The 11,060-nt window shown below is 49.7% G+C and overlaps 1 protein-coding gene and 1 long non-coding RNA gene across 2 annotated transcripts in view; both read right to left on the bottom strand.

Annotated features, from left to right (window-relative positions):
• The window catches only part of LOC108786217, a 24,423-nt gene extending 19,413 nt beyond the window's left edge, over nucleotides 1–5,010 (bottom strand). Inside the window, exon 1 of the long non-coding RNA XR_001941183.1 lies at nucleotides 4,883–5,010. This is a non-coding gene — a long non-coding RNA (uncharacterized LOC108786217). The remainder of the gene's footprint in view (nucleotides 1–4,882) is intronic.
• A 3,716-nt stretch (nucleotides 5,011–8,726) lies between these two features.
• Nucleotides 8,727–10,952, bottom strand: LOC108786043 (RING finger protein 141-like). Its single transcript, XM_018555254.1, has 2 exons — nucleotides 10,829–10,952; nucleotides 8,727–9,156 (listed from the first exon to the last, which is right to left on the bottom strand). The coding sequence occupies exons 1-2, from the start codon at nucleotides 10,894–10,896 to the stop codon at nucleotides 9,000–9,002; spliced, it is 225 nt and encodes a 74-aa protein (XP_018410756.1). The 5' UTR covers nucleotides 10,897–10,952; the 3' UTR covers nucleotides 8,727–8,999.
• Between the last annotated feature and the right edge of the window lie 108 nt (nucleotides 10,953–11,060).

Here is an 11,060-nt window from a genome sequence, read left to right as displayed (position 1 = left end):
CAGGGGATTGCATTTGCTTTGTTAAAGGGAAACAAATACAAGACACGAGTCGTAGGTGCTTGATGTAATTTTGGGTGATGTCTAATTTTTTTTCTTTGTCTTAGATGTTCTAGAATGTTCCGGGATGAACGGTAGCAGGAAAACAATTTTATTTTTAATGCTGTTTTCTACATATACGTGTATCATGTTCACATGATCCGCATAAAGCATATCTCGCCAATCTGAAATTCCGGATTTGATATATCTGTAAAATCCGTTAGATGTCTGACCCACACCCTGCCCCCCGGCATCTTGGTGTGCATAACAGATCGCTGCAGTTTACTGTCTTCATTACTAGTAGGCTCTGCTATGTGATACGGTGCACACTCAGGAGCTAGGGGACCACGCGTCTGGTCAGGGAGTGAACAGGCAGCAACGGTCAGATTTTAGGTGGTCTCGGACTCCCATAGCTTATCATATATGTACAAACTCCGCCATTGCCTAAACAGGGATATACTCATTCAATGTTCTGCTGCTTAAATGCTTCCAGGGGTAGGCAATCGCGACGCTCCAGCTGTTTTGGAACTACAAGCCCCATGAGGCATTGCAAGGCTCTGACAGCCACAGGCGTGATGGAATTAGTAGTAGGTTGCCTACCCCCTGTACTAGACCCTGGGGTATAGCGAGCCATTGCTGAGAATGCCAAGCCATGAGCTGAACACTGGATATTGATCGGTGTGGCTGAGGGCTGAGGATTGTGTTTTAGGAGGCACTGCCACATTAATCTCTCTAGATGTACAAGGGTCTGCGATCATATATTACACGTACCTTCATTCTGCCCACGCACCGCGTTGTCACATTGGGATGCATCTTTGCTTTATATGTCTGAATCCAGTTTGTTCATTTCAGTGTTTTGATGCCGTGTACTATTACCATTGTGGCCACTGATGGAAACTTGTTGGGTTTGTTGACTTTTTAAAGGGTCGGTCTACTGCAGGAGAGGGTGTAGTGTTGGGTGGGGTTACTCTCCAGCACCTAGTTTGTTTTAGTGGTCTGTACACCTGCTGTGCCCATTATGAGGGGCTCTCACCATCCTTGGCCTGAATTCCGTCATGCCTACTTTGTCCATTATGAGGATTCCCACCATCCCAGTACAGAGCTCCCAGGTCTGTACATCTGCTATGCATTATGGGGGGCTCACAGCATCCCTGAGCTGAGTTCCTGGGTCTGCACCCCTGCTGAGCCCATTAGGCGTTCCCATCGTCCATGTGCTGGGTTCCCGGGTCTGCGCACCTGCTGTGCCCATTTTGAGGATTCCCACCATCCCAGTACAGAGTTCTCAGGTCTACATACCTGCTGAGTCTATTAAAGGAGAACTATGGGGTTAGGGCTTTTCCCCATAGTTCTCCTTAGGGTAACAAACTAGCGTCCTCCCGTCACCCTCGGCTCAGTATACCGCGCCGCAGCGGATCCCGACAATTGTGCCGGGATCCGCCCAGCTGCATGACTGACAGCTGGCTCTGCTTATCTAGAGGCAGAGCCAGCTGTACCCGCCCCCTCCCTCGTCCGTTCAGCCAGTCAGCTCTGGCGGGGAGGGGGGAATCCAGCCCCTCCCCTGTCACGGCAGAGAGCTGTTATGTGTTCGCTCAGCTCCCGATCTACTGAGCCGACCTGTGAGTCTCATTGTCACAGGTCGACTACAACTATGAGGTGAGTGAAAAGCACTCCCCCCTCATAGTTCTCCTTTTAGAGGAGTTCCCATTGTCACTGTGTTGGGTTCCCAGGTCTGTACACCTGCTGGGCCCACTATGATGGTTCCCCACAGTTTCTGCTGGATCTTAGAATTAATATTAGGAGGAAACAGGCAACACCCCAGTGTGAGCAGCCACAGAGCCCGGGAGACTGGAGCCCCCAATGAAAATAATGGGACAACTCGGGCCATCAGAATCCACATAAAAGGGAAATATACGGCTTTTTGGCAGATTAACTGTTTACTGGCCACTGCTATCATTCACCTTATTTTGCCAATGACCTTTTTTTTTGTATGTATTATGTAGAATAAAAGTGCCGTTATGTGATATTGTGTCTGCTTGTTTTTTTTTTTTTTGGTGGGGGGGGGTACATAACTCCTACATTTCTCTCTCTGGGAGCATGTGACCCTTACATTCACTACACATTATGGCCACTAGATGGAGCTGAGGAGCATCAGAAATCCTACGCTCTTCGGCTCCATCTAGTGGCCATAATGTGGCCCTATTTGTTCTGCACTTTTATTTTGTGAATGTTCCATTATGTTCCGAAGGTGTTCTATTAATCTGGTGATCAGCTCACCGTCTGTGTATCTCATTGATCAAGTTTTCCAGTATTGATCTGTATGGTTTTGGTGAATCTGTACCCGCTGCAGCCTCAGCTTCCAGTTCTTGGCTGATAAGTGGAACCCAACGTGGTCTTCTGCTGTTGCAGCCCATCTGCCTTCAGGCTTGGCATGTTGTCCACTCGGAGATGCTTTTCTGCTCAGCATAGAGGTAGAGTGGTCATCATACCGAGATACCGGAGCCTTTGGGGTTGATTTACTAACCTAAACACATGCATGCACCAGGTGCTTGTGATTTTTACACAGCAAAACGTATTTATCAACCAAAAAGTTTCTAAAAGCATATTTCCACTAATGCCATATATAGAAAAATCATGCACATGATGCATATATAATGCTGCTTCACAGTTTAGACAAAAATGGTTAGCTCATGCATTTACATTCCTGCATTCATCAACGCAAGCAACACAGCATAGAGCTAATTTACACAACATCACCTTGCAATTCATGCAGGGCTTTGCACAACACACCTGCTGGGTGTGTACACACTACAAAGGTGTTTAGATTCCACCAATAGATCATGCTGGGAGGGAACACACTACAGAGGTGTATACACGTTCGTGGTGTGTTTCTAAGGTTAGTAAATCAACCCCTTTTGTGTCCGCTCCAACCAATCTGGCCGTTCTCCGACCTCCCTCATCAATAAGACATTTCCCGGGAGCTCAGCGGTTCTAGAAATACTCAAACCAGCCCAACCCCCTCTCACTTGTTTCATGTTGTCTATTGTCATTTTGTCCATTGATGTTGTCTACTTGTCCATTCTGAGATGTGTTCCTGCTCACTGTAGATATCCGAGATACTGGACCCTTTCCGACAGCTCCAACCAGCCTGGCCCTTCTCCTCCGACCTCTCTCCTCAGTGTGGTGCCGGCTCACCGGCTGTTCTGCCTTTCGCACCGTTGTGAGCTCGCTCTACAGCCTGCGAAATCCTCCGGAGATCACCAGTTACAGAAATACCCAAACCAGCCCAACACTGGTTTTTTTTATTGCATTTACTTATTAACCCATCGATGCTAATCGGAGCACTTACCTCCGGATTCCTTTTCTCTTGTGGAGTCTCATGGGACCCCCAGACCCGCACAGATGACTGCGGCCAGCCCCGAGAAGGAGGGGCCAAATTCCCACTTGGCTTTACCTGCTGACCCGGAGCGGTGGGCACTCTACAGCCTGCCCCGGAGATATGCCAGGCTTGGAGTCAGCAGCCAACAGTGGGGACCCATACAAGTGCAATCTATTCATACTTCTAGAGCAAGTGCTTCTACAACCTTATTTCTGGATGCATGTTTAGGAGGGAAGCACCGGTACCGTTCTTTCAGTATGGAGTACCGATATTCTGCTTTAGGTACTCGGTGATACCGATACCTATACCGATGCTTCTCCTGGCATAGAGCAATCAGGAAGCCGGGTGGCGAGTAATGACATGACACGTATACAGACACTTCTATGGGGCCCGTCACACGTATACAGACACTTCTATGGGGCCCGTCACACGTATAATACAGACACTTCTATGGGGCCCGTCACACGTATAATACAGACACTTCTATGGGGCCCGTCACACGTATAATACAGACACTTCTATGGGGCCCGTCACACGTATAATACAGACACTTCTATGGGGCCCGTCACACGTATAATACAGACACTTGTTGAAAGTAGTGAGAAGCAAAACTTTATTAAGCATTACAGTGCTATCCATAGGAAGATCAGTGTACAGACTGCACATTGTATACATGAAGGACGCATGTGACGCAGGTCAGTAGTGTTTCAGTAGTTCTTATATCACAAAAAATACTTTCATCTAAATACATAACTTAAATAGCTGCAAAAGATATAAATGCACTTTGTGTGCTAAATGCAAACCCCAACATTACCTTGTAAAAATAGCAGTGACATCACTGTGCTGTACAGAGAGCAGAGTTGTGGGAGGGACCCGGCAGGTCCCACCTACTTCAGGCTGCCTGAAGAAAAATACAGGAGGCGGACACCAGACCAGTCACTCTGCGCAAGGAGGGAGAGCAGCAGTGAGCGGCCTTTATTACAGGAGGGGGCGGAGACAAGACCAGTCACCCTGCACAAGGACTGAGAGCAGCAGTGAGCGGTCTTTATTACAGGAGGGGGCGGAGACAAGACCAGTCACCCTGCACAAGGAGAGAGCAGCAGTGAGCGGCCTTTATTACAGGAGGGGGCGGAGACAAGACCAATCACCCTGCACAAGGAGAGAGCAGCAGTGAGCGGTCTTTATTACAGGAAGCTCCAAGTCTCACATTGGATCACTGCCCAGATCCGGAAGAATACACAAAGCTCCCCAAGATTCAGGAAGAACACACATGACTCTTGTATTGAGTATTTACTTATTCTGAAGGAATTCAACTTAAAAAAAAACATCAATTCTGCTTCCAAGTCATGAAACTTAGTTGCACATTTTACCAAAAACATCTACAGACACAGACACACATTTCCCCCGGAAACACCGACTTACACCGGAGAGTCGGCTCGCTACTATTTATTATACATTGATTTTTGGTACAAAGTGGTCATTACACTGTAATTGCGTGCTACATATCGCCGCTAGAGAACATAAAATTATATCTATACCGCATAGAAATAAAATAATAAATATTCAGTTTATTGCTCATGAGAACTCTCCCTAAACGATCGCCCAATCACATCACATAAAAGAAACAGGTCAGTCCGCTCAAAAGTGACATTACAAGTTCGGGTGGGTGGGTACTTGTGGGCGGAGTCACCCCATTGATTTGTGTCTGGGCTTCCAGAGTCCGAGTTCCCAGCTCCGCCCACTCTTTGCGGCCACAGCGATCAGTGCTGCCTGTGCAGTCTACTTAATAGAGAATGCTGCAGAAGGAGTGAGACTTCCCTGCTGGATAATGGACTGGGCCTGAGGCAAAGATGAGTAAACTGAAAAGAAGAATAAGGATCCGGCCCGGTTATAACCACACAAAGGAAATGGGACTTCCGAGCAGACAAGCGAGCCGCTACAGACTCCACCAATGCCGTCCTGCCAGATCCAGTGCGGAGGGGGATCTGGCAGTCATGTGACACATAAGACTTGGCGGGAACCATATTTACCAATATGAGGACCGATACCCAATCAATCTGTATCCCATGAGGCCGGCCCTCGCACTACATGGAACGGATGGAGATTGTACAATCAGATTGTAACGTGTGGGGAACGTAAGCAACAAAGTAACACTTAAAGCTGATACAGCAACACACATATAGACCTCAGACAGTGTCAGCTCTGCTTTGCCCCTCCCATGCATCCTTACTGGTAGGCTGAGCTCAGCTTTGCCCCTCCCATGCATCCTTACTGGTAGGTTCAACTCAGCTTTGCCCCTCCCATGCATCCTTACTGGTAAGCCTGAACTCAGCTTTGCCCCTCCCATGTATCCTCACTGGTAGGCTGAGCTCAGCTTTGCCCCTCCCATGCATCCTTACTGGTAGGCTGAGCTCTGCTTTGCCCCTCCCATGTATCCTTACTAGTAGGCTGAGCTCTGCTTTGCCCCTCCCATGCATCCTTACTGGTAGGCTGAGCTCAGCTTTGTCCCTCCCATGCATCCTTTTGGTAAGTTGCGCTCAGTTTTGCCCCTCCCATGCATCCTTACTGGTAGGTTCAACTCAGCTTTGCCCCTCCCATGCATTCTTACAGGAAGGCTGAGCTCAGTTTTGCCCTCCCACATATCCTTAGTGGTAACTTGAGCTCAGCTTTGCCCCTCCCATGCATCTTTACTGGTAGGCTGAGCTCAGCTTTGCCCCTCCCATACATTCTTACTAGAAGGCTGAGCTCAGCTTTGCTCCTCCCACACATCTTTACTGGTAGGCTGAGCTCTGCTTTGCCCCTCCCATGCAATAGGTTGTAGAGGTTTCAGAATTCTGAGTTGGCAGCTTCTACACGCCAAAAGATTAGCACAATTTTCTTGGTTTGTAGTGTTCAGAGAATCTGAGGCTGGAGCAGCTGGATACATATGTATTCCAATGGAAGATCAAACAGAGCCAACGCGTTTCTAGGGGCAGTAGTCGCCCCCTTCATCAGGGCTTAGAGATAGGGAAACAATGCACATAACCTGGACTGGATGGAGAATTCGGTATATATGGTACTTTGACCACCTTTAGGTTGAAGCACAGAGTTCATCAGCAGCTGGTTGGAGCGAGGCGGTGCTGCGTGACAGAGCTGTATATAGATCAGGACTGGATGGACAGAAATACAAATCCTTTGCCAGGTAAATCAGCTCCCATATCTGTATTTAGCTATTTGCCCGAAGTTCAGCTTTACGTGACCACAGGACTGAAACCTAGGACACTGCTTCTGGAGGAAAAGAAGAGGCATAAAAACCTATATACAGAATGCAAACTGCTTATCCGAAATGCAGGCCCGGCGCTACCGCAAGGCAAGCGGCCGCCTGAGGGCGCTGCAGGGTGAGGGCTTGTCAAAATGCCCCGATGCTTGCGCTATGTTTTGTTTTTTTCACTTACCTTCGGTGCGGGAGAGCAGCGGCGAGTCAGCGCTGGTCCGGTGGGAGGAGCTCCAGGTGGGGGTCCTAATTTAGCTGGCCGGCGACTGCCAGAGGATCCCGACACGCGCGGCACCTCTGGCAGTCGCCGGCCAGCTAAATTAGGACCCCACCTGGAGCTCCTCCCACCGGACCAGCGCTGACTCGCCGCTGCTCTCCCGCACCGAAGGTAAGTGAAGGGAAAAAAACATGCTGATAGGGAGCAGGCCCAGCGCTACAAGGGGTCCGTGGCACAAAAATGCAACTTTGCCTATGTAGGCAAAAATCCTAGCACCGGCCCTGCCGAAATGTTAACCTGTACTCCGGGGAAACCACACTGGAGGCAGTGTGCCAGAGCTCAGCCAATCTCACTGCGCCAACCCAGGCGGGGCTAATGTTGTGCCAAAAGGTCAGTCAATTGCACTGTGCCAGACAGAGACATGGTGTGCCAAAAGGTTAGCCAATCCCACTGTGCTGGCCAGGGAGGCAAAGTGTCTGCAAACAGAACTGTGCCACCCAGGGGGCGGGGTGCCAAAGGTCAGCCAATCACACTGCGCTATCCAGGTAAGAGGTGCCCCACAGTACAGCCAATCCCACTATGGCGGCCAGGGAAGTGGTGTACCACAGGACAGCCAATCGCACTATGACGGCTAGAGAGAGGGTGTGCCAAAGGTTGGCCAATCACACTGTGCCAGGCAAGAAGGCAAAGTTCCCCTTTTGCCTGGCAACTGAACTGTGCCACTCACGGGGAAGGGTCAGCCCATCGCTCTGTGCCAACCCAGGCACGGTGGGTCTTTTGCCAAAAGGACAGACAATCCCACTATGCCACCTGAGGAAGTGGTGTACCAGAGGACAGCCAATCGCACTATGCCGGCCAGAGAGATGGTGTGCCAAAGCTTAGTCAATCACACTGTGCCGGCCAGGGAAGCAAACTGCCCCATGTCTGCCGACTGAACTGTGCCAACCAGGGGGCGAAGTGCCAAAGATCAGCCAACCGCACTGTGCTGGCAATGGAGGCAGTATGCCAGAGGTCAGCCAATCTCACTGCACCAACCCAGGTGGGGTTGGTGTTGTGCCAATGGTCTGCCAATGGTCAGCCAATCTCACCATGCCGGCCAGAGAGGGTGTGCCAAAGGTTAGTCAATCACACTGCGCCGGCAAGGGAAGCAAAGTGGCACATGTCTGCCGACTAAACTGTGCTGCCCACGGGGCGGGGTGCCAAAGATCAGCCAACAGCACTGTGCCGGCAATGGAGGCAGCGTGCCAGAGGTCAGCCAGTCGCACTGTGCCAGCCCGGGCTCACAATCCTCCGCAGCCAAGATGAGGTGCGGTCACTTGTGGGCAATGCTGTGATCTATGAAGAGACGTTCCCTTCCGAGCAGTAATATGAAGCTTAAAATTCTGGGTGAGGAACCGATTGAAGGTCACCTCCATCTAAAACCGATTAGCAAGTCCCACATAATACTTCCTATATCTCTTAGGTAAGTCACCAGTAAATGTCCCAGTTCATCTGCCACGAGCATTACAGAGCCGAAAAGATGGCGTCACGCTTTCCTGTATTATATACGAAACGTGCAATAAAAGGGTGACGCCATCATTAGGGACGTGCGAGAGGAGGCGGAGACTCCAACAAGTGCGCTGAAATCCTAACACTGAGAGATATAAAAAGAAGCAGACGGGAGATTCAATGTACCCCTGCCTGCCTGAAAGCAATCAGTTCCAGGCGGAGTAGTCCTTTACATGACATTAGCACAATTGGGATGAGCAGCGGAGGTCGTGTTCTCTCTTTCAGTCCGCTCCACCATCAACACACACACACACACACACACACACACACACACACACACACACACACACACACACACACACACACACACCGTAGTATAGCAGTAGTGTCATGTCAGAGGCCGCTTGCCCCGCCGCATGAAATTAATGGAGATGCTTTCGGAGACGGCAAGGAATTCCTTTATCCGGCGGCTAATGTCTAAGCGTGTCCTTGCCGGCGCCGTGTGTGAAGGAGAGCTCCGTTCACCCGCAGATGAACGTCATTGGCGCAGGAAAGGCCGAGCAGAGGAAGCGCTCAATACTCGCCTGGACGAGCCCTTGGCTATCGCTGGGAAAAGTCCGCGTGGGCGGTCAGAACAAGGCGTCGTTGGGCTGCCCGACCTCGTCCGCCAGGTTCAGGATGTATTTGGCCACGTCTTCTTTAGTCGGGGCTTCAGACACCACCCAGGAGTCGTTCACTTCGGTCACCTGCAGGCGGCAGATTGGGCAGTTGCGGTTCCGATCGCTCCTGTTGAAGAAGAGGTTCTGATTAGGGAAATAAGTCTTTATTAGGCCTATGGGCTTTGATTGATATATTAACCTCTTGCCGTCCGCCCGCTGAGAAAAAAACGGATAGACGGCGGACTCGCACGTTACCGGATGTGTGATATACATGCGATCGGCGGCTCTATAACCTGCCGATTGTATGTGCTGTCTTTGCTCGCCTCCCCTCCCCCCCTCGAGTGCCGCCGCTGCCGTCCCCACCTCCTGACCCCCTCACCTTCAATCCCGGGCTCCACTAGCCTAGGATCGTCTCGGGAGGTCGTCAGGAGGTAAAATGGGAGGGAGATCAGCATCTTCCTCCTTGCTGATCTCCCTCCGTACTGTGAATGCGGAAGTGATGTGTAAATCATCACTTCCGCATTCACCTGTCAGTCATCTGGCTGCTATAGCCAGAGAGAAGAAGCTGATGAAGCAGATCTCTGCTTCATCAGCTTCTTTTGGGGTCCCCAGGTGACATTAGGGGTCTTAGAGACCCCTAATGTCTCCATAAAGAGGACCTGTCAGTGTGCCTTTGCTATTATATAGGGGGGATTGTTATCCCCCTATGTGATAGCAATAACAATAAGTTTAAAAAAAAATCAAAAAGTTAAAAAAAAAACTCCCCCCAAATTTTTAAGTTCCCCACATTTACACACATATAAACGTAAATACGTAAATACGTGCTCGAAGAACCAGCGTGCGAAAACGACAATTGCGCTACACACATGTTACATATCGTCGCAGTGAGAGCAATCATTTTAGGGCCATCAATCACTGATAACACTAACCTGATGAGCGGTAAAAGCTTGTAAAGCGTCGCCTATGACCAATTTTGGGTATTGTAGTTTTTTGAGGTTTCGCGCGCGCAATTTTAAGGCTTGACGTGTTTGGTGTCTATTTACCCGACGTGACCCCGCCTCTTATATTTTAGCAAAAAATTGGGTAATAATAAATGTTTTATTAATGTAATATAGGGGAAACAGTTTCTTGTGGGTTTTTTTCGGTAATGTTTCCTTAATATATTAAAAAATAACCCCCCCAGCGGTGATTAAATACCACCAAAAGAAAGCTCTATCTGTCCCTAAAAAATGGTATAAAATTAATTTCAGTACAGTGTTGCATGACGGAATCAATGTCAGTCAAAGTACCGCAGCACTGAATACTGAAAAATGGCCGGGACAGGAAGGGGGTGTAACACCCCCGGACTTCAAGTGGTTAAAAGTGACTGACGCTTTGTGGTTTGTAGTCACCCCGGGCAGAGCACCTGCTGTGAGAACGGGCCAAAAACTGCCTTGGTGATACACATCCACCCATCTATGTATTTACATAACTCCTCCCAAGAGCTCACCCGCTGCTTGGTTCAGGGCTGAGGACTCTGGAGAGCAGCATTGAGGCAGGGTGCTGTGATGTTTTCTGGAAGCCATGTACATCACCCCGCTGGCCGCCATATGCAGCGATCAGATATCCCAGATAGTCATGTTCGCAGCAGAGCGCAGAGGGTTAATGGATTACAGGCACACTAAGGCTGAAGTCAGAAAACAATCATTCATCTCTGCTCAGAGCCAAAGAGGACTTTTAAGGGCCCCCGATTTCTACGATGCGTGTAATATAAGGAGAATTCCGCCCATTCCAGCGGGTCACATGACAGGGCGCCTCACCATTTGTCAATACATTTCTGGCAGAAGGTGTGAGTGCAGGGCAGGATGAGATCAGCGCGGCCGTCCATGCAGATGCAGCACTCTTCCTCGTCCGTAAGTTGCTTCACCCTGCCGCACAGGAAGAGCAAAGTCAGGTCATTAGATCGGATCAGACTCTACCAGCGGATGTCATATAATGAGGCATTGCACAACACACAATGGGCAGTACATAAGGAACAAGCATGGTGCAAAA

The sequence above is a fragment of the Nanorana parkeri genome, unplaced genomic scaffold, assembly GCF_000935625.1.
Source record: "Nanorana parkeri isolate BGI_ZX_2015 unplaced genomic scaffold, ASM93562v1 scaffold10, whole genome shotgun sequence".
Lineage (NCBI taxonomy): Eukaryota > Metazoa > Chordata > Amphibia > Anura > Dicroglossidae > Nanorana > Nanorana parkeri.
This window is presented reverse-complemented; position numbering and strand designations above follow the sequence as displayed.